The sequence below is a fragment of the Diabrotica undecimpunctata genome, chromosome 9 (assembly GCF_040954645.1).
Source record: "Diabrotica undecimpunctata isolate CICGRU chromosome 9, icDiaUnde3, whole genome shotgun sequence".
In the NCBI taxonomy this organism is placed as follows: domain Eukaryota; kingdom Metazoa; phylum Arthropoda; class Insecta; order Coleoptera; family Chrysomelidae; genus Diabrotica; species Diabrotica undecimpunctata.
In genome coordinates this window covers 37,942,438-37,967,486 of record NC_092811.1, presented here as the reverse complement: position 1 = coordinate 37,967,486, position 25,049 = coordinate 37,942,438, and the positions used below count along the sequence as shown (strand labels likewise).

General features: G+C 34.2%; 1 protein-coding gene across 1 annotated transcript in view; it reads right to left on the bottom strand.

Annotated features, from left to right (window-relative positions):
* Positions 1 to 25,049, bottom strand: part of Rab11 (RAS oncogene family member Rab11) — a 49,586-nt gene that overhangs the window by 3,348 nt on the left and 21,189 nt on the right. The window contains exons 3-4 of the mRNA XM_072543244.1: positions 13,926 to 14,274; positions 10,013 to 10,192 (exon numbers count right to left, since the gene is read on the bottom strand). Coding sequence (XP_072399345.1) covers positions 10,056 to 10,192; positions 13,926 to 14,274 — 486 coding nt within the window. The 3' untranslated portion in view covers positions 10,013 to 10,055. The remainder of the gene's footprint in view (positions 1 to 10,012; positions 10,193 to 13,925; positions 14,275 to 25,049) is intronic.

The following is a 25,049-nucleotide window of genomic DNA, read 5'->3' as shown; positions in this document are numbered from 1 at the left end:
CAAAAAATATGGGCCTGCAAGTAAATGAAAATAAAACTAAGATAATGGCATCAACACCCAACAATAGAGCCAGAAACATCGGCCACCAATTCACGGTTGATAATTCTACCTTTGAAGTGGTGGACAAATTCACATACTTGGGCTCCCTGATCACCAAGGAGAACGTCATGACGGAAGAAATCAAGTGAAGAATAATCCTAGCAAACAAATGCTATTTTGGACTGAGTAGACATATGAGAAGCAGAAACTTAAGCCAAAAAACAAAAATAACCATATACAAAACCCTTATACAACCAGTGTTGGCATATGGGTCGGAGGCATGGACCATTTCCAAGGCAGATGAAAATCTCCTGCTTATATTTGAACGAAGGATCCTGAGAAGAATATTTGGTGGCATCTGTGAAAATGGTGTTTGGAGAAGGAGGTACAACTACGAGATATATCACAGATATAAACATATATTTGGTGGTAAAGACGTAGTATCCTTTATAAAAATAGGAAGACTAAGATGGGCAGAACAACTCTCCTAGAAGAATCCTTATGCCACAACCTGTGGGAAGTAGAAAAAGGGATAGACCAAAACTCAGATGGAGGGATGGTGTAGATGAGGATGGTAGACAAATAGGCGCAGCAAACTGGCAACAGTTGGCAATGGATAGAACTGACTGGCGTGATAGACTTGGGAAGGTCGAGGCTCTTTTATAGGGCTGTAGCACCAATGATGATGATGAATAACAAAGTAAAAACCCTTGTTTTTTTTTTAAGGTAAACATATTGCTATAAGTATTGTAGAAGAAAGCAAATACAAAAAGACGAATGAGGATCATAGTGACCACGAGACATATTAATCCTAAATATTCTACAGGTTGGTTTAAATTCTGCATGAAAAATATTATGAATTTAACTCTTTTGTGTTTAATTTCAGTAAGCTTAGAAGAGAATGAAGCCAATGGGAATGAAAATGAAATAATTTAGAAGGAAAGCGATAAGGAACCCATGCAGACTCTGATACTGACCCAGATTAAATTCCGACAGAAGAGGAAAACATCCCTGGAGTAACAATTAAACCTAATAAGAATATAACTGAGACAACCACAAATAGAAAGAGAAGAAACAGGGGCAATATAGAGAAAGTAAGAAAATAATTAGAAACGTTAGTGAGTGGGTGGACGAAAAATCTTAAACTAGTCTAAATCTTAGACTTGAACATGAAAATCGAAAAGGTATTAAAATTAAAGGAAGATAGATAGGTGTGCAAACACATGTAGACTAAAATGTGCTACCAAAATAGCTATTGAGACTTTTTTTCAATGAATTTTGGAAGTTAAAAGATAATACGAGAAAGTGGGATTTTATTGCTCGTCATATGAGACAGGTTGCCAAAAAACAATTAACTATTACTGCAGAACAACGGTCTCGAAGAAATTACCCTCGAGAATATTACTTCTACATTCGCAAAGAAGAACAACGTGTTTGCAAAACTATGTTCTTGGAAACCCTTAACGTTTCAGAACTTGGACCACAAAACTGGAAGATGGTGGAAAATTAGCGGTAGATAAACGTGGAAAACACACTAACAGACCACATAAACTATCACCACAACTTATAGACAACGTAAAAAATCATATACATTAGTTTCCTGTAGTACCTTCCCATTATACGCGTAAGAATACGATGAAGATATACCTTAAAGAAGGGCTAAATATCGGGAAAATGTACCGATTGTACAACGAGTATTGTAAACAAAATAAAATTACTACAGTTGCCACGTCACGCCGGTATAGAGATATTTTCATTGAACAGTTCAATATTGGGTTCTTTTAACAAAAAAAGGACCAGTTTAACCGTTTGTTCTGTTTTAAATACGGCTGGAGCAATTGGTGTAAAAATGGTACCGAACAAAATATATCCATGTTCTTAGATCAAATGACATCTGTTTTAATAGTTCCTCTTTAATATTTTGCCTTGTTACAGGATAGTATTCAGAAAAACGCAAAAATAATAATTACTGTAAAATATAATTTTATTAGGTACAATTATAAATATATTATATTTAAATAATTATACCTGTTAGGTCTATTTAATCAAAATAATGTTTTTATCTTTAATCACAATAATGCTTTTATTTACGCTACTGCTAAAATTTGACGATGTAAGCCCCTTTTTATACCTATCAATAAAAGTTTATGAGTTTATGACTCCTCTTACTCGATTGTCGGGTTCATGTCATAGCCCTGCTGTGCTGACCAAGGTTTTTAAATTTCCAGGAAATTCTGAACGACCGATAACAAGATTGATGTGGCTTTCGGTATTGTTATACATATAATTTTTAGTTTAAACTCTGTAAAGACTCTTTAGAGATTTGAGATCTGCGGAAGAGATTTGAGCCTTGAAATGAAACTTCGTCTGATGAGATGTTACGTACTTTCTGTGCTGTTCTACGGAATGGAGTCATGGACGTTGAAAAAGATTGATACCAAAAAATTAGAGGCATTTGAACTGTGGATGTATCGCAGAATCTTGAGAATATCATGGACCGAGAGTCACAAATGTCGAGGTCTTGAGAAGAATGAATAAAGAAAAGAAAGTCATATTTACGATCAAAAAACGAAAACTGCAATACTTGGGACACATTACAAGAGGCGAAAGATATGAACTGCTTCGAATAATTATGCAAGGGAAAATAGCAGGAAAAAGGTCCATAGGAAGAAGGCGAAACTCCTGGCTAAAGAATCTAAGGGAATGGTATAGCTGTAGCAGCAACGAATTGTTTCGGTCAGCAGTTTCGAAAATACGTATAGCCCTGATGATCGCCAACCTTCGGAACGAAGATGGCACTTGAAGAAAGACTCTTTATTAGTGACAATTTTGCTATCAGAAAAATATTAAGTACCTAAATAAAAATGTGGCGTCCATGGGAGAATAGTGCATTAGAAATTGTTGAGAATAATGAAGTAGAAATTGTTGAAGAAAATGAGGAAATTCTACCACCAAATAATCCTGAAAATGTTGCTGGACCAAGTAGAGGAAGTATTAAAAGCCAGAAAAAAAACATTTATTGAAAGACGCTAAAGAAATTCTGTTAAATGTGTTTAATGGATTATTATGTGAAGAATTGGAACGGCACGAGAGTGTTTTAAAAACTGCGGCTTTAACAAAAGTTTCATTGTTATTGTGTTATTGTTTTAGATAATGCATCCTATCATTCTAGACCACTTAAAAAAATTCCGAATAAATACTCTAGAAAGGATGAATTGCAAGATTTTTTATTATCACAAGATTTATATTTTGAAGATTGGTACACTAAAGACCAATTAGTAGAGGTACATATTACAAAATTATTTGTAAAGGAATATATTATTGATGATGCAGCAAGTAAAAATGGACATACAACTTTAAGACTACTACCATATTACTGCGTTTTAAATCCAATAGAGTTTTTATGGTCTCAATTGAAATATAATATTAGACAAAAAAATGTAAGTTCAAAATGTTTTAACACTGTCGTGACTCCAATAGATTCTGAATTTAAAAATATATCTGAGGATAACTGGAAGAAAACAATAGAGCACGTAAAAAATATCGAAAAAGAATATCTTAAAAACATTCCTGTTCTAAATAAAATTATTATCAATGTGGAGAACAGTGATTCAGAGAAAGAAAGTGACGAAGTGTAATGCCAAGACAACTTTCTCTCAATACTGAGTTTACCCGAAATATTTTATTACATAATCAGGTGTAGGGATTATCGACATATGTTCAACACCAAACTACTGCTTCAATTTTTCAAGAAAAACGTGGACCTTATTATTTATAATTATTATGAACACTTCATTTATTGTTGCAATATCTATATCTTTGAAAATAAGTTCTTAAGAGAAAATAATAATGTAAGTAAGTGTTGACTAGATAAACTTTTAATTTTTACTTCAAGGTTTTATAAATTATTTAAATATATATATTTTTATCTTTCACTACCTACCATTTGCTCAATAATTGCTAATAATTATTATTAATTAGTTTTTGTATACAAACCAATTATTGTTTGAACATTTTATAGAAAATGCATTGCAGAAATATGATCAAAGTAATTTAAACTTACACAAAATCATCAAGACTTATTAAGCTTTGTTTATAACAATACAAATTTATAGAACCAATTTCTTATAAAATATACCATTATGTTTCATGTAGGTCGGTACTATCCTGTTCTTCACCAGTCATATAGTGATGCTTATGGCATTTTTCTCAAATAAATATAACCGATCTATATCAGAAACTTAAAATACATAGACAAACAGCTTGCGCTAAATGATAAGAACTTGTGTGTGGCTTGCTTTTACCTTCAAAAGGTTTTAGCTACCCCTTTGTCTAACGTAAGTGATTTTTACTACAAAAGCAAATATTCTACATATAACTTTAGAGTTTATGATGTTGGAAATAATCAGGATTACTGCTATGTCTGGCATAAGCAGGTGGCTAAAAGAGGTCCAAATGAAATTGCCAGTTGCCTCCGGAAATTTTTAGATCTCAAGGAAAACCATAGTGTTAATACGATAATAGACGCTTTTGCTGCTGCACATTTGCACATTGATATTGTTCACAGATTTCTAGAAAAAGGCCACACTCAGAACGAGGGTGACAGAAGAGTGGGTCACATTAATCACAATGGTTAAAACTACAGGAAGAGTTTATGATGTTACGGAAATATCCCAAGGCTGTTTACGGATATAATTTTTTCAACTTTCTTGTCTGATACCAAGAATCGAAAAGTTGACAACGAAAAAAAAATCAATTAAAGTTAGCAAAATACGAGAAATAAAATTTTCGCATGAGAACCAAAATTCTATAATGTTTATTTATACGAATTCGATGATGGTTTTAAAAGTTGTGACATAAAATTAAATCGAAAATGCAGAGGCTTCCACTACCATCAAATTTCCACCGAATCTATATGATGCACCATTACCAATTGAAGAAAAAGAGCTGAAGGGATTACTGTGGCTGTGTAATACTAGCAAAATACCCACAATGTACCATGAATTTTATAAAAATCTTAATTCAAAGAGTTATGTACCTCCTAAAGTCGAGCTCGAAGTTGATTCAGTTGAGAGCGAAGAAGAGTCGGATGAGGAAAATTGAATTAAAATACAAAACTGCAAATTAGAGCAGTAACTTCTTTAAAATGTATTTTATATAAATAAAGTTAAGAAACAAATAACTCTGGTATTTATTACTTTAAAAATATCTCCATTGAAAACTATAGCAATTCATTCAAAGTTCAATTCATTCATTCAATACAGTCTGAGCAACAATTTGCTCAGACTCAGACAAGCAGGTATGTAAAGTTAATAAAATACTTTATTATTAATAATTACCAGTAGAAAAAGAAAATTTATTGTTCCTCAAGTGTCCAAGATTACTTCCATTACCCTATATAGATTTTCTTATAAAAACAACATTCAGATATGGTACTGGTAGATACAGAAAGATATAAAGCTGCTCTACGATAAGGTATGACACTACTGATTTAGAAACATAAAAGCATTATCAGAGTATCCTTTATTACAATAAAAATACTTTTCACTGTTTTAACTACGTCTGCATGTCTCTGGGTGGATTGAGTAGTTCACGACCATGCTGTCGGTCCCAAGCTCGGATAAAGGAGGATAGACTCCATATTAGGTTAGCACCCTGCCTGCAGAAAGACATTTAGGTATACAGAACTGAAGCTGTCTCGGAACCAGGACGGATTGAATTTACGACGAATAATGTAATGACAAAGGACAAACAAACTAAATCGGGCCAGCAAATAATTGTTGAAATGAGAACACTTAGAATAGATATATGTATATGGCTTATCAAAAACCAAAAAGAAAGATCAAGGAACAACTCACTATGCACAATTCTTCCTAATATATAGTGGTAAACCCAAATAAGACGGAGCGTATTCAGGAATAGGCATTCTATTACATGAGAAATACATAAACAGTATTGAACAAATAAAATATGCAAACAACAGAATTCTACAGGTCACTAAAGCTTAACTAGACCAATTTGCACCTAATAAGTGTTTACACCCCAGACATATCTAAATCCATGGAATAAACAAACATTCTACAACATACTGCAAATAACTATCGAAAAAATTAATGACATTCAAAAACTAGTCATGTTCGGACACCTTAATGCTAGGATAGGCAATGACACACTGCCAGGAATGAAACAAAAATTCAAAAAAGATACCATCAATGAGAGAAACGAGATGAGGATTAACAACACATTCTCCTCACACAAATAACTGTCCACCTAAGAAAACAGTTGTTTTCTCTTTTTTGTTTTGCTTCTGTCGTTTTTGTCTACATATTCGTTTTCTTTAGCGCCATAGTATATTTATTTTTGTACATATTTCTTAATTTTTTACATATTTGTTTAAATTCTCTGGTCCAGGTATCATACCAGTTTTCTTTCTGATTCATTTATGTTTTCCAATGCTTAGGTCTGTTCCCTGTATCATGACTGTTTGACCCCATCTTCCAGATATTGGCAGCTGTTTTTTCCAGTCTCTTACCTATTTCTCCATCTAATTTTTTTTGCTGCGACTTTATGTTGGAATGTCCTTGGAATTTTTCTTTCGTTTGCTGTTTGATTTGGGTATGTCTTTTTTTTTAAACTTTATTTACTTTATAAACTCTAGAGAGCGCGTCCTCAGGTGGCGGATAGGGGAATGCCCGACCCGGTTTACCGGTGAGTAGGAGGGAAATAAAATACCTCCCGTGGACCAACAGGTAATTCACCGAATGATTGCCGGTATAAGCAATCCCCCACTTATGACCAACGGTTGCGAGCGGATGAGTTAATAAGTGAAAGGACACTCTTTTGTCCAAGGGTTGGAAAACTGGTCCTAAAAGCGGATGAATCGAAAAATACGTCAACAGTGTAAGGATGCAGAAGGCAACGGGGAACCACTGCATTGAAGACTCATAGAGTACCCCTAGTAAAGTCATGAATGGCAAATGACAAGTAAAGTAAACAAACTTACTGATTATGGAGCACGGAATCCAAGATCCGACAGGGGAGGAATAACTGTAGATCACACGGCCTCCCAGGTCGTAAACCAGAGAAATCCCTGTGCACTTAAGACATTGAAAATAGCAACCTGGAATGTCAGAAGTCTATACGCAAGTGGTAAATTAGCGAACATACTGCTTGAAATGGAAAACCTCCAAATTGATGTTTTAGGTATAAGTGGCGTACAGTGGCCAGGTTCAGGCAAACAAATTACAAATAATGGAATCATGTATTATTCAGGTAACAACGAGGTCAATCATCGCTATAGTGTTGCTATCTTAGTTGCAAAAAAAGTTAGTTACTCTGTGAGAAGTTTTACTACTTATTCTGATAGGATCTTATCAATACAACTTTTGTCTAAAAAAGGTATAGTAAATTTTATTCAAGTTTATGCTCCTACGGCAGATAAAGAAGACGACGATATCGAACTATTTTACCATGATTTGGAACAAGTCTTAAAATCAATGAAGAAACATCACACTACAATAGTAATGGGCGACTTCAATGCCAAAGTTGGCCAGGGAAGAGTGGATGGATATGTGGGGGAATATGGTCGAGGAAATAGAAAAGAACGTGGTGACCGTTTGATACAATTTTGCCAGACGGAAGACTTTGTAATAGCTAATACACTTTTTAAGCTACCAAAAAAAAGATTGTATACACGGAAATCTCCCGGTGACACAACGGAAAGAATAATCCGAAATCAAATTGACCTTGTCCTCATTAGACAAGGATTTCGTAATTCTATACTGTCTGCCAAAATTTACCCTGGAGCAGACATCGGTTCAAACCATAACCCCATAGTAGTCACATTACGAACCAAATTGAAACTGGTTAAAAACCCACACAAAGTAGAATTGATATTAATAGATTAAGGGAACCACAAACAAAGGAACAAACTGTAAAAACTCTTACTGAAAATTTATGTAATGCCCAAGAACTGAATAAGGGTTGTTATAACATTGATCAGAAATGGGAAAATATAAAAGTAGCAATAATTAAAATAGCAAATGAAAACTTAAAACCAAAGAAAAGAAAACATAATACTGGATGACTGAAGAAATACTACTATTAATGAATGAAAGAAAATCATTCAAAACAAAAAATCCAATTAAATATAATGAAACTGATCGATTAATTAAAAAGAGAATAAAAGAAGCTAAGGAGAGAATGTTACATGAGCATTGCCAAGAACTAGAAGAAATTGAGAAAAAATATGACTTTTTTAACATGCATAAAAGAATTAGAGAATTAATAGGAATTAGAAAAACACTTCAAACTAGGCAACTAAGAGATGAAAGTGGTACACTTATAACAGATATAAACAAAAAAATGCAGAGATGGACACAATATATAGCACAACTTTTTGAAGACAAAGAGATAACAGAAGCACCAAAAAAATTTAAGGATGATACTGGGCCTGCCATAATACGAGAAGAAATTGAATATGCAATGAAACAAGCTAAAGGTGGTAAATCTCCCGGGCCTGATGAAGTTCCTATCGAATTACTCAAAATTGTGAATACTGAATCTATTGATCTTCTTTTGGATCTATTCAATACCATATATAGAACAGGTATAATACCTAAAGAATGGCTCCCAAGAATACTGCTACCCAAAAAAGCCAATGCAAAAGAGTGCAATGAACATCGCCACCATAGCCTTAATGAGTCATGTCTTAAAATTGTTTTTAAAAGTAATTCACAATACATAAGAAATTAGATGAAGGCATAAGTAATACACAAATGGGATTTAGGAAAGGACTGGGAACACGAGATGCACTGTTTGGGGTGTTTGGGGAAGGGTGTATTTTATCACCCTTGTTATTCAATTTATACAGTGAAGCCATCTCAGAATTAGCGCTTGCCGAAGTCAGTGAGTGCCTTATAATAAACGGTGAGCCACTTAATAACATAAGATATGCTGACGACACCATCCTTCTGGTAGGAACACTAGAAGAACTGCAACACCTTGCTGAACAACTAAATATATAGGTATTGCAACGATTATGGACTAAAAATAAATTTGAAGAAAACCAAGTTCATGATGTTTACAAAAGCACAAAACATCAAAGTTAAGCTAGTACTAGATAATACAGAAATTGAACAAATATCTTCGTACAAATACCTTGGAGCAAGGATCACAGAAGATACTGATCAGACAAAGGAAATAAGATGCCGCATTGAAATTGCACGGGCAACTTTTAATATAATGAGAAAACTTTTTTGTAATCGCGATATCAATATATCACTCCGATGTTATATTTTCTCTACCCTTTTGTATGGGGTTGAAGCTTGGACACTTAAAAAATCCAACATTAAAAACCTAGAAGCATTCGAAATGTGGTGTTACCGACGTATTTGGAAAATATCATGGATGGATCGCAAAACAAACGAACAAGTTCTCAAACAACTAGGAATACAATGCGAAGTTTTAAATTCCATAAAAATCAGGAAATTGGAATACTTGGGGCACATCATGAGAGGTGAAAAATACGAACTACTAAGGAATATAATGCAAGGTAAAATCAAAGGCAGAAGAAGCGTAGGAAGACGTAAAATCTCGTGGCTCTGGCTACGCAATCTCCGTGAATGGTTTGGATGCAGTTCAATTGAACTATTCAGGCGCGTAACCAACAAAATTATAATTGCCAGAACGATTTCCAATCTCCGATAGGAGCGGAACTTGAAGAAGAAGTTTCTACAGTCGGTTACTGACACACTTCTGTAATGCAATGTTAACTCATATCGCAAATCATGAAAAGAAAATGTTCACAGTTTTTTTTACTGTCAATTTGATTGAATTTTTTATGTCATCAAAAAACATTCATACGTCAAAATATTTTATTCTTATGAAAACCAAACACTCAGGTGAACTTTATGTGAGACTCGATTGTCATAAAAATATTTTATTATATTAACAAACCTCTCAAACAACTTACCCATATTTAGTGTAACATGCATATTATTGCTAATTATTTATTATTACTGACAACACTGTTTGCGCACGCCATCAGAGTTCATAGTAGGTTTTACATCTATTGGTTCTACGTTATGTGGTCGGATTACGTCACCTTCCGGAGGGTCTCTGATCTGTTTTTGGGAAACAATTCTATAGATCTCTGAAACACAAAAGCAACCATAATGAAAAGGAGTGGACAAATTATTTTACAGCATGGTAAATAATTTTATTATAAGAATAATACAGTAATACAACATAAAATATAACCTAAAATAGTTTGTAATACTAAACTTATTCTCTTATTTAGCCTTCTTTTGAGTCTCAAATTAAGTAGTTCTATATAATAATAAATTAGGGTAGCGGGTAGACACTCTTTACGATCCCGGTAAAGACAGGTCTGCTTCAGGGATGCGCCCCTGCCCACGGAAGCTCGGCTTTTTCTCCCAATCCTCTTCCGGGAGAGAAACGGATCCTAACCCCTAAATCCTACCCACCAACCCAGACCTACCCAAATCCTTCCCTTCCCTCCTCAACCTGCACTGGACCAGCGTGAGGAGATAACGGTCCAAACCTTCAAGTCAATGTACAGGACAAAAAAGAAAAGGCCCCCAGTGCCCAGCACTTCCCAGAGACTTGATCACGGCAGCGATCAAACAACTAACGGAAGGGGGGGTGCTAAGAATCCCTGGGTAAGAACCGGCTGCCACAAGATGACAATTTGGCTATGCTCCTACAATATTCGAACACTGACGGACGACAATAGATTCCCAGAAATAGAAAGCGAACTAAAGGATATAAAATGGGATATCCTTGGTATATGCGAGACCAGAAGAAAAAGTATATAATACTAAAAAATGGCACACATTTTATGCATAAAGGTGGCGAATACACGGGAGTGGGATTCTTGGTAAAACAAAGCCTCACACAGTGTATCGAAGAATTCAAGCCCATATCAGACAGAGTAGCATATCTCATCATCAGGATTAATAAAAGAACCACTCTGAAAGTGATCCAAGTGTACGCTCCGACCAAAAGCCACGACGATAAAGAAGTAGAAATATTTTATGATGAAATAAGAACAGCTGTAGATATAAATAAAGCAAATTACGAAATACTATTAGGAGATTTTAATGCTAAATTGGGCAAAAAAGAGGAAGATTACGAACATTTAATTGGTAACTATGACTACGGGAAAAGAAACGATAGAGGAGAAATGCTTCTCAATTCCATGAATGAACATAACATGTACTCAATGAACTCCTTTTTCAATAAAAAACCAGGCAGAAAATGGACATGGATGAGCCCCGATAAAAAGACAAAGAATGAAATAGATTATATCTTAACGAAGAATAGAAACCTAGTAGAAGACATCAGTATTAAATCAGTTTGACCTAGGAAGCGATCATAGACTAATAAGAACAAAACTAATAATTAACAAAAAACTAGAAAGAAAAAGAATACATGAAAAAAGATACAAATGGACACCTGAAGAAAGAAAAAGAATACATGAAAAAAGATACAAATGGACATCTGAAGAAATCAAAAATAGTGAATTTAATAAAAAGATAGCGCATGCATTAAATCAAGTTAGCATGCAGCAGATAAACTCCAATAATATTGATGATTTGAATAACCTTATTACCGAAAAATAAAAGCCTTCTGCAACTGAAAAAACCAAAAACAACATACAATGAATTAGACAAAGAAATATTACAAATAAAAAGAAGGAAGATCTTAAATAAATATAACAAAAGGGGAACCGACGAATATAGAGAACTTAATAGGCAGATTAGAAAAGGAATCAGACAACAAAAAAGAAAAGAAAACGAAAAATTAATAACAACAACTATTGAAAAAAATAAGAGTATGAAATGCCTCAGACCGACACTAGGACGACGTCAGATGATATCATTAATGGGAAAAGACGAAAATGAAATCACAACTAGAGAAAACATACTGACACGAATAGAAGAATTTTACAAAGAACTTTACAGAACACATCAACCAGATGATGAGATGAGACCAGCACGGAAATTAATAAAAAATGTTGGATCAGAAATAATGCCAAAAGTAACAATTTCAGAGGTAACTACAGCATTGGAAAACATGAAGAGAAATAAAGCTGCAGGAGAAGATAGTATTGCCACAGATATGATATTAGAAGGAGGTAAACTAATTGCAATTGTAACTAAGATTGTGGACAGTTGTTTACATCAGGGCAAAGTCCCTAAGAGCTGGAACAACTCTAAAGTAATCTTATTACACAAGAAAGGTGATAGTCGAAAATTGGAAAACTACAGACCCATCAGCCTACTGTCACACCTGTTTAAAATACTCACCAAAGTCATAACTACTCGACTAACAAGGAAATTAGACGAATACCAACCATATGAACAGGCAGGTTTTAGAAAAGGATTCAACTTCCGATCACCTGTTAACCACAAAAATATTAATAGAAAAATGTAACGAATACAAGTTTTCAGTTTTCCTAGCTTTTTAGACTACGAAAAAGCTCTCGATACCATAGAACACACGGCCGTAATAAACGCAATGCAAAATTGTAGAATATACAGCAGATATATTAACTTAATAAAAGAAACTATGAACCAAGCTACAGCTACATACTACCTAAATGAAAATGAACACACGAACCCTGTACCATTAAACAGGGGAGTCAAACAGGTAGATACTTTATCACCCAAACTGTTCACCTTAGTTTTGGAGGACGTTTTTAAAAACCTAAATTGGAAATATAAGGGAATAAACATCAATGGCCGCTACCTCAGTAATCTACGATTTGCAGATGACATAATCCTGATAGCTACTGACCTACAAGAAATGCAAACCATGCTTTTAGAACTACATACCGAATCTTCTAAAATAGGACTGAAAATGAATTTAAACAAAACAAAAGTCATGCACTCCGAAGACACCGTGACAATAATAAACGATAAAGTTATAGAAAAAGTTGAAGAATATATATACTTAGGACAAAAAATAATACTAAATAGGGAAATTCAAACTGAAGAAATAAAAAGAAGAAGAAAGTTAGCTTGGGCAGCATTCGGTAAACTGAACAATATACTCAGAAATCAACAAATTCAATTACATCTTAGATCTAAAGTTTTTGATGCATGCATTATTCCGATATTAACTTATGCGGCACAAACATGGACAATCACAAAAAAGAATATGAATATACTTAGAGTCACTCAACACGCGATGGAAAGAGCAATGCTAGGTATATCACTTAAGGACAAGAAAACAAACACATGGATAAGACAGAAAACCAAAGTCACCGATGTGGTGCAAAAATCATTAAAGTTGAAATGGGAATACGCTGGACATGTAGCTAGGAGCGATCTAAACAAATGGCACAGATCAATTTTAACCTGTAGACCATACCAACACAAAAGATCCAGAGGCAGACCTCCTATGAGATGGACAGATGATCTGAAAAGGACTGCCGGGAAAAATTGGCTACAAGTAGCGTACAATAAAAAACAATGGAAAGGAAGACTTGAAGAGGCTTATGTTCAGATGTGGACGTGAATGGCTAGACGAAGAAGAAGATGTAATAAATAAAGTTTTTAACAGGAAAGTTAAGAGAAACGAGTGGTTGTAAAATTTCTCTGGATAAGTTTTGATATATTTGTAAAAAATTTATCATAAAGTTACAAGAGACACTAATTGCGGAAAATGTGAAGAAAGTAGATGTACTATATTTTGGTATTTCATTTCGAGATAAGCATAAGCAGAGTGGGCTAACATGTGTGTTATGTTAGCTGCAGTGTGTCAGTACAGTGTCCTTTGTACATAGACCTTTTTACCACTCACAATAAGAAATTTGAGTATCGCGGATCTGAACTTTTCAAATGTTTGAAACAACTTACCTGTGAGTATATTTTGGAAAGCATTATCGACATTGGTCGAATCTAGAGCTGAGGTCTCGATGAAGCTGAGGCCGTTTCTTTCGGCGAAAGCCTTAGCTTCTTCTGTCAGCACGGCGCGCAAATGCCTCAGATCGGATTTGTTTCCGACCAACATGATCACAATGTTCTGATCTGCGTGGTCGCGTAATTCGCGCAACCAGCGTTCAACGTTTTCGTATGTCAGATGTTTAGCGATATCGTAAACGAGTAGAGCACCAACTGCACCACGATAATAGGCCGCCGTGATTGCTCGGTATCTCTCTTGACCTGCCGTGTCCCATATTTGTGCTTTAATAGTTTTACCATCCACCTTAAACAAAAAGACTGTTGAATGAAAAGACACTGAATTAAATTATTGATTTTATAAAAAATAAAAACAAGATTCAAAATTTTCTTTATATAAATCATAATTTAATTAAAAATAAGTTACGGATATAAGTTATAAGTACTGTTATGGTTCCGACACCATTTTCTTGCGGCATTTCTATATTATTATCTACTATCGACATTAAACAATGGGAATAAACCGGAATTTTAACTGGAAATACGTTATAATGTTCACCTCCGAAATCGTTCTCAAAATACATAATATTATATATAAAACTAACAAAAAATGTAAACATGTAAGGTGTGAAACCACGATGTGGACCGTAGTGAGCGGGAGTAAACTTCTCGGCCGTGACTCACGACAATTCGCGATTGTAAACTCCCCCGTCCATTGCATTAGTTGCGGAATAGTAATTGCAGTAATGATCTGAATAAACCGGTTTGAACCTTCGACAGGTTGCACGTCATGCTTTATTGTCGCATTGTCAGAATGGAATCGAAAGAGAAGTTGAAAAAGTGATAGTTTATCAGAAAATTTAAAATTCTTAAAAAAAATGGCGGACATTAGAAAAAATTGTTAGAAACTTGACTTTTTTTATATGTTGGTCAAAAAATTTTAATTATTTTTTTTTTATCAAATTGTGGTAAACTATCAGAGAAATCCAAAACAAACCAAATGCATTAAAGTTTATTAAAATCGACCGACTAGATCCTGAGATTAACGATTTTGGGAAAAACTACCTTTTTAAAACTGTCGTAACAGTTAATCTCCAGATCTAGTGGGCCAATTTTAATAACCCTGGATGCATTTTGTTTGTTTTGGTTTTCTCTATGAGAGTTTACCACAATTTAACGAAAAAAATAATAAAATTTTTTACTGGAAAAAATCAGTCAGAAAAAGGTATTCGAATGCCCGCCATTTTGTTTTTTTTGTTTGTAAGAATTTTTAATTTTCTGGTAAACTATCACGTAAGGGCACTTCTTTTTTAAAACCCTTCTCGAAATTTATATTTCAGATTTGCCATTCCACTGTTCACCATTTGATAAACTGTATAACGTCTTTCAATGCTGAAGGGGATCCATTGAGGAATTCATTGGGAATCGCCCAATGATCATTCTATCCTAGGATACCATTCTAACCTTTCTAATCCTAGGAAACGGTTATCTCCACATTTAGAGAAATATGGTCCAATAGGATGTATTATATGCATGTTCAGACAACGTATGGTCAAACGATTTGATGTTCTTGAAATGGCTTAAGCATTTTCAGAACTCTATAAAATCAACTGAGCCGATCCAGTTTTGCTGTATCGCCTGTATTTACACTACTGTCATTAGCCCAATGCTAACTTACGGAGCTATAGGAAACCTATAATAATCTGCACGGACAGCAGACAAGCGCTACTAACCTTGGTGTCACATCAGACTTAGTAATGGAATGTCACGAGCCACTAACTCAAGCTTCGGATGGTAATATTGAACTCACCCCTATTTAACACACCCATCCTGAGGTGGGTTAAAGGGAACAATAAGCATAGAAGCAAACATACTGCTGTCCAACTAGCTAGGAAGGCGGCAGGCCTAAGATTATTAGGACCTAGGGATTTTTTTGGTTGGTCAATTACAACAATAGCGGAAATTGTCAAATGTCACTCCCACATGCAAACCGTGAAGAGACGAGAAAAAGGGCAAGGATGTAGACTTACCAAGGTAACACTAAGTAACCCTGAAAAGTCAGTATCAAAGAAGTACTTGGGAATGACCAGGAAAAACCTACGCTTGACAGTTGGTTTTTAACTGGTCATTGGCAACTCTAATCTAATACCTTCACACACTGAGGCTAGTAGAAAAAATTCTATACAGGAAGTGTGAACGAGAAAACGAAACTGTAGAGCATGTCCTATGTTCGGAATGTCCGGAGTTAGCGTCAATACATGAGTATGCGTTCGACGAGCCATGGCCTACACCTGCCCACTTAAGGGAGATGTCACTTGGTGTCTTGTCCATATCAAAATTGTCAAATAACTGTCAAAGTGCTTATACAAATTTTAAAAGTTTCTCCACATTTTAAAGTTTAATTCCTACAGATATTAAGGTTATTGTGCTGAGGATTACAGATATTTATTTGGGAAGTACCTATACTTTGCTATTTACTATTTTGAGATACCAATATCAGACTTCGATTGAAGCGGTCATATTTTGCTACACTCCGACAAATTAAAATTTAATTGATTTTAAAACCAAAGAAATAATTTATTGTGATTGTGTTTGTAGACATTCAAGTAAGTGATAACGATAAATTTGGTGTTTATTATCAATCAAATAATTACAATTCATATCTAAAACTAGCCAAGTTAATTATGCCTAATACATCGTTTTGCGCTAATTGCTCAAAGCTAACTTCTACCTCCGATAGAAAGCTCCAGTGTGATGGCTGTAAGAAACCAATACACATTTCTTGTACGGATCTGTCGGTCGAGGATCGAGTTACGAGACAAAAAGTACGTGGTATATGTATACGTTGCAATCCATGTACTTCAAACATTGGGAATATTACTGAAATCAAGAGTTTACTAGTCGAGTTTAAAGCGGACATTAAGAAGAAAATTGAAAACTTTGATATTAAATTATTTGAATTCAGCAATAAATTAAATCATCTTGATTCTATTACAACAGAATTTACCGACAGCATTGTCAATGAAGCAGCTAACCGCATATCTCGTACCAAAAATTTTTTGGTTAGAGGCGTCCCTGAACCTACAGGGGACGCACAAAATAAAAAAGATCATGATAAGAATAAAATAAATTTAGCCCTAGAAGTCATTGGATGTCAAGAAAGTCCTGTTACATTTTATAGAGTCGGTAAACCAGATCAAAATAAACGTTATCCCCGCATGATAAAAGTGATAATGAGTTCTGAACACCATACTCGAAAAATTCTTCGTAACAAAAATAAACTTTTGGAAAACAAATCTACTGAAACTTATTCTATTATTGATGACAAGACACCTATGCAGCAACTTCGTTTAAAGGAACTTCGTACTGAGCTTGAAACTCGTAAAAATAATGGAGAAAATGACCTTACGATTAAATATGTGAATGGCTGTCCAAAGATAATGAAATTTCGTTCATAATTCTTCTGCACCAAAATTTACGGATTGGCTTCTTATGTATACAAATCTAAACTCACTTATGTCCAAATTTAATGAATTTATAAGTACAGTTCAACTTTTAAAACCTCACATTATTCTTCTAACAGAAACGTGGCTTAATTCTTCTATTCCCGACGCTCTTGTAAACATTGATAATTTCACTATATTTCGTAGAGATAGAGGTACTCGTCATGTTATTAACAAACTTGAGGAATTATCATCCCTTGAAAATCTTATTGTTGTTGGAGATTTCAATTTTCCAGACCTAAGCTGGCCCATTATTTCCAAAACTGATACTATCAATTCCCAAAATTTGTTTAGAAACTTTGTCATGAACTCAAATTTATTACAACTGATAACTGAACCTACAAGGTTTAGAGCGAACAATAATCCTTCAATTTTAGACTTATTTTTCACAAATGATGATCAACTAATTTCTACACTTGAAGTGTCCTCTCCTGTGGGTCTTTCTGACCACTCACTTATTACTGCTCACATTCAATTTAGTTTAACACCGCCTTGCAAAAATAATTTCGTAACGTATGCCACTACTGATTTCTTTAATGTAAATTCAGTTTTATCCCAGTTAAACCGGCAATCTATTTTTCTTAATCACTCTGATCCATCGTCAATGTGGAACTCTTTTCTTCATACTGCTATTACTACAATTTCTGATTATACAACCGAACGGCAGCTATACAGAAACCGACTAAAACCTTGGATTAACCTCTCAGCTACCCATTTAATTCGACATAAGCGAAAGCTTTGGCGAAGATATAAACTTACTGGATCCCTTGATGATTTTCTCGCCCACCGTAATTTTTCTAACCGAGTCAAACAATCTTTGCTAAAGTTAAGAACAGAATTTGAAGAATCTATCATTGCTAGTGGTAATAGTAAAAAAGTTTATCGGTACATTCGTACATCTTTATCTTCTAAAGTCTCCATACCGTTACTTCAAAAAGCTGACGGGTCTTTATGCTCTTCGAATAACGAATCTTCGGAATGTTTATCGTTATTCTTTTCTCAGGTTTTTACAGATGAACCTAACGATACCATTCCTCGAATAATGTGCCCACGTTTGTCTAAAACTCTTGACAATATATCTTTCACACCTGATGAAATTAAACATCATTTAAGGAAACTACGAAATAATTCATCACCTGGATTAGCATGAATGAATGCATAATGAATGCTTCTTTTAATCAAGGTTCTCTCCCCTCGTCCTGGAAATTGGCTTCGGTTACTCCTATATTCAAGAAAGGAAATAAACTTGATTGCAATAAGTATCGTCCAATTAGCCTGGTTCCTATTGTCGGCAAGGTCATGGAATCGATTATTTCAGAAGCTATGTCTGAGTTTCTTCTTCAAGAAAATATCATCCCTCACCAACAGCATGGCTTTATCAAAGGTCGTTCAACGATCACAAACTTACTTCATTGTGTGAATGATTGGTCATTATCTTTAAACAATTGGAATCCTGTCGATGTAGTCTACTTAGACTTCTCCAAAGCTTTTGACCGTGTTCCAAAACGTCGATTACTAGCTAAATTGGATCACTATGGTATCCGCGAAAAGTTGAACATTTGGATTGAAGATTTTCTATCCGATAGATACTTCAGGGTTCGTGTTGGGGAAGACCACTCACTAGATAAGACAGTCAAGAGTGGAGTCCCACAAGGATCAGTACTTGGACCGCTACTATTTTGTGTCTACACTAGTGATCTTCCGCTCATCGTATCCAGTAAGGTTTCCATTTACGCTGATGACACAAAATTATATGTGAATCCAACTATTAACCAACATGTTCTTCAACAAGATCTTGACGCAGTATTCAAATGGTCCTCAGAATGGTTACTTCCGCTTAACATTGAAAAATGCGTTGTTTTACATATCGGCAAAAATAACCCATCACTACCGTACTTTATTAATGGACATCCCTTAAACTCGGTAACCTCCCACAATGATCTCGGAGTGATAATTAATAGTGACTTAAATTGGTCTGATCACATAGTGTCGGTGTGTAAACGTGCAAACTCGAAACTGTTTTTGATCCGTAAATGTTTTACACGTATATCTCTAACTTCTGTTAGTAAACTTTACTCAATATACGTTAGACCTATTCTTGAGTTTGCCGGACCAGTGTGGAATCCAGATCTCATTCGCGATAAGATCCTACTTGAAAATGTTCAGCGTAAAGCTACAAGACTGGCATACGGTCGTGTAAGACCTAACTATGAAGATAGATTATCCATGGCTCATCTTACGACATTCGAGCAGCGACGTCTTCGAGGTGATCTAATTATGTCCTTCCGTATTTTAAAACATAACTTTGGGAACCTAAGCACCATATTCACTTTGAATCAAGACGAAAGATTAAGAGGCCATCGATACAAATTGAAAAGGGAACAAACTACTGCAAGGTCCAGGGTGAACTTCTTGCCAAATAGAATCTTTAATATCTGGAACAATTTGGATCAAGACACCATATCGGCAACTAGTGTTAACATCTTTAAAAATAAACTTGATAGTGGTTTATTTTATTTATAGGATTTTTTTTTCTTTGACAGCATTATTTATTTATTTATTTACTGTCTCACCATTCAACTTTTGTATGATATACTTAATTGTTTATGTTTACTTAACTTTATAATTGGTATTAGTTTTATAAGGATGTTTTTTTATTTTTGATTTTTGGGCATAATAGGAGCTCGCTCCTCTGCCCTTATTTGTAATATAATAATAATAATAATAATATTCCTGGAAATGGAAGGTTGGACAATGAGCTAAGGACGACAATTCCCTGAGAGGATGCACAATGGGTCGATTGGGGTTTAAGTGTATTATAATTGCAAGTGACAATTACCAATTTCTCAAGTGTTTATTGAATAAAACTTAAATTTCTTGAATGTTACTACTTGGCCGCGCGATATTACCCCTCCTACCCTACACACTTAAATTTAGTTATGCACAACGTTTTACAAAGGAACAATACACTCCTAGAACTAGCGATGTAGAACAATTAGTCGGTTTTTCTAAACACTCAGCTAGCATAGTTGTTAGTCATGTTGGTTATACAGTCCCTGCTCAATTTATTAGACTCTATTAGACCATAAAAATTTCAATTTTTTTTATTTCAATCGCATTGAAAGTATGTTCACTTGGATACTAAGGTGCTGAATGGGTTGCACAGTTACGTAGAAAATGGTATAAATTTTTCTTAGAATTGTCAAAAATTTACAAAAGACAGTAGAATGTGCTCCAAGTGTGGAGTAACTAATTGTTTTACATTTTGAGTTTTTTTACTTAAAACATACATCTGCGATCAGTTTATTTAAAACTTGTACTATAGTTTATTTTTATGAACGAGAGAGTAATTAGCATAATTTTAACTGGTACCTCCGACCACTCCATGGGCGTGCTCAAGATTAATTGAAAAATTACTTTGAATAATTGTAAAAAATAAATGAATTATTTCAGTGTTATGTGTATGTAAACAAAAGTGACCTCTTTTATCACACACTATATTAGAACTGACTGGCCTACATTAAAAAGGGTTTTAAAAAATTCACATTTTTTTTTTATTTTTAAAAATTACAAAAGAGAAAAAGAGTTTTTAAAACCGTCTAAGGTATGTTAAATAGATGAATAAAAATATTAATATAAAACTTACAGCTACTTGTTACAAATCCAAATCAGATTCAGAAGATGAACTTTCAGAACCAAGATTTATAATAACTGGCTCGATCATTTTATCAGTAATATTGTCCAGCTTCCACATTTTTTCCTCTTCTTTAATAGTGTGATTTACTGCTTTTTCCCAGTTTTCAGGTTTTACATTATTTACGGCCTCCAAAAACAACTGTTTAACATCATGAATTTTAAAAGTGGTATTTTTTCTTGAAACTTCACTCTTTATCTGTGCCCATACCAGTTCAATCGGGTTTAATTCACAATGATATGGTGGGGATCTAAGTACTGTCATTCCACGATTTTTGACAATTTCATCAATTTCGTATTTTTTAAATTTTTCTTTATGAAGGGCACACAACGAATAAGGTTCCTTTCTTATAGATCCGGGATGGAACGTAATATTTTTTGAACTCAGCCAATTCTGCAAGTCTTTTTTTAACCACTTGGTTGTGGGCAGTCCTTCTATAAGTCTGGAGTGATAACTTGCATTATCCATTACTATTACACAGTTCTTAGGAAGCAGATCTATCATTTGTTCGAACCATTCTTGAAAGACATCAGCGTTCATGTCTTCATGGTAGTCACCGGTACGAGTTGATTCAAAAGTTAATAAACCACCTTCAACAAAACCGTCTGAACTGCCAATGTGTACTATTATCAGCCTGCGTCCCTTTCCTGATGGTGGGTTTAAACCAGTAGATAAGTTATTTACAAAAGCGTGCCTTTGACTTGTAACAGTTTCATCCTGCCAAAATTTATTTGGTGTATGACCCTCGTTGATCCATGTTTCATCAAGATAAAATATTTTTCTTTTTTGGTTTCTCATTTCCTTTATGGTTCTTAGAAAATGTCTTCTCCATATGACAATATCGCTTCTTTCTAATAAAATAGACTTTCTGGGATTCTTTTTCCAGCGGAAGCCTATTTCTTTTAAAAGTTTCCATAACGTACTTCGACTCATTTCTGGGTAATCCTTATCATCTCGAACTGAGACAAGAACTTTATCCAATGTTGTAAATTCTTGTCTAAAGAAGAATTCATGCACTTTCCGTCGAAGTCCTTCTTTAAAATGATATTCTATTTGAAATTTTGGTTTCCCTGGAGCATTACGTGGCATTTGAAAACTACCACATTTCTCTTCTTTAATAACTCTGTAAATCGTAGATTTCCCAACACCAAGTGTACTGCTAACTAACTCAACGGTCTCATCAACACTTTCACATAAACGTTTGTCTGTAAATGATTTAAAACAATTAAATATTAATGTTTTTTCATTAACTGTTAAAGGACCAATTTTTCGGCGTTTACACGGCACTTCCAAATTTTCCATAACACTAGTATACACAATAAACTGCACCTTGCAACTGAAGTACCTACTTTTAGTGAACTGTTAAGAATTTTGAATACGCCACTTGGACCTTCCTACAAAATGGAAAAACCCACTATCACATTTTCTGTGGAATAAGTTTAGAAGGTAATTATCTAGTCAATTACTGTCGTAGATTCCTGGAATTAAAGAATTAAATGTTTGATTGTTGAAACCCTTACTTCGTGGAATGCACTCATTTCAGATAAAATAAAACGTTTTATTTTATCTAAAGAATTAAACTTTATTTTGCAAATAGTTAGGTACTTATTAAACTTTTATTGGTTATATATAACCAATAAAATAAACATCTTACATTTCTTGCAAATTCATTAGTACCTGTTAACCTCCATCACTCCGACACTGGCAACCTTATTTAGGGATTAGTAACCCTAACAACTATTGTATTCTATTCTGCTCCAACCTTTATACCTGGTGGTCATAGTCAATTTAAAATTGTTTTCCTATATACTTCTGTAAACTTGTTGACAAATATCTGTTTTTCATTGAGTCACCCGTATCAACAGTTTAGAGATTTGTATACATAATTTATTGTTTTATTACTCTCTCATACATAAAAATACACTATAGTAAGTATTGACATTATTACATAATAGTGTTACTTTTTATTTTGATTAATTCTTAATCATAAACAAGACGATTAATCTTGGATTGGAATTTTTTGATGGATAAATCTAAAGATCTTTGTGTTAAGAAAATCTCTTCTATTACTACTCTATTAGAGAGAGCACGAAAATGTGGTGTATCCCAGTCGTCCGTGAGAATATTGAGTAAAAAACTCAAAGAGAAGCGACCTGTGACGTCAGTTCGGAAGGGTCGGTGTGGCAAAAACCTTTAGTCACTCCCAGAAGGCAACGAATTTAAAAAAAAGCTGTAACACACAGAAGGGTCACCCATAGAGTTTTTAGAAATAAGTTGGAAGAATCAGGACGCTAAGTATCGGTGGCCGCCGTACGCCGAAATGTGTATGGCATGGGCTTCAGATGTCGCAAACCTGTTAAGAAACCAAAACTAACACCACAAATGCTCAAAAAAACGCTTAGCTTGGGCCAAGATCTATAAAAACTGGTCTATTGATGATTGGCGTAAGGTAAATTATTATAAATCGTTTTATTTTTGATGAATTATGGACGATGAAGACACATTTCAAATTATGGACGACAAGGCCCAGTTTGTCCGAAGACGTCCAAGGAAAAAATATGAAAAAAGGTGTGTAATTAATACAATTAAATATCTCATCTCAGTAATGATAGGTCGGTAGGCAAAGGTATGGGATGTTTGTATGACGTAGGTTACCGACCAATATAAAAAGGTTTTGCAGACAAGATTGGTTCCACAAGTGAACGAATAGTTTGGTAACAGTTATAAGATATTTTATGCAGGACGGAGCACCTTGCTATACGGCTAAAAGTATTAAAAATTTTTTGTTAGAATAAGAAATTCCGCTCTTACCATGGCCCGGCAACTCACAATTGAAAATGACAGGGAGTGCCTAAAAAGAGTTAGCCAAGGAAATAATTACCAACAAGGTTCAGTTAGTTGATAGAAAGAATCATTTTCCATTGGAATCACACCGAAAATTTAAAAGAAATCGCAGGAAAATGCATAAACAGCAAGGGTGGCTTAACAAAATATTATTATTATAGTAAAATATTGTAGTAAGTTACGTTGTTTTTGTTCAACAAATATGCACAAAGGTTACTACTATCATGTTATGTTTCTTGATTATAGATAACATATTTATAATTATAATTGATTATAAACCACACAAAACTAGAATTTGCTAAGTAAGTCTAATAAATTAAGCAGGGATTGTACATTTTCGCAGAATTTTTTAAAATACTCTTTTTTGAAAACGGTTTCCGAAGTGAAATCAAAATGTCAAAAATTAGTTAAAAATGTAATTTTCACTACAATCAACTTGGATTAATTCCATATACACATAATACTTAACTTAGCCACAAGAAAACAGTTTCAGAACCTTTTTAAAATAATTAAATCCCCAAAAAAATTAAATAAGGACGTCGCTGGAATTGTGGAATTCTTCAAATGTTCACGGTGTCAAATTTCGTTGTTGAGAGTATGTTGTTCCAATATATTGTTGGATTATAGCTTCATCCTGTTTTTATCTACGTAGTGTACATCTCCGATGAAGTTCATTTTTGTCTTTTAGTCATTTTTATATACATAGTAGTTTTATTGATTCCTCCCGCAAATTCTCTATTTTTAGTTTATTGTCATCTATACAGGGAAGATGGATTATTTTTAATTTGTACCAATCGTTTGGAGAGTAATAGTTATTTATATATAGAGATTTGCGGTTTCCTTTTTTTAAAATAATGCACGGAATGAGACTTCTACCTTGCAGGAAATGTTATGTATTACCACAAAAGATAAAAAATTATCAGTAAATACCTATATTACCACTATCTAATTTTAACATTTGAATTTAATTATGTGTTACGTTAAACAGACGATATGGAAATTTTAGTGACGTGATAAATATGAAGCAAACACGAAAACATA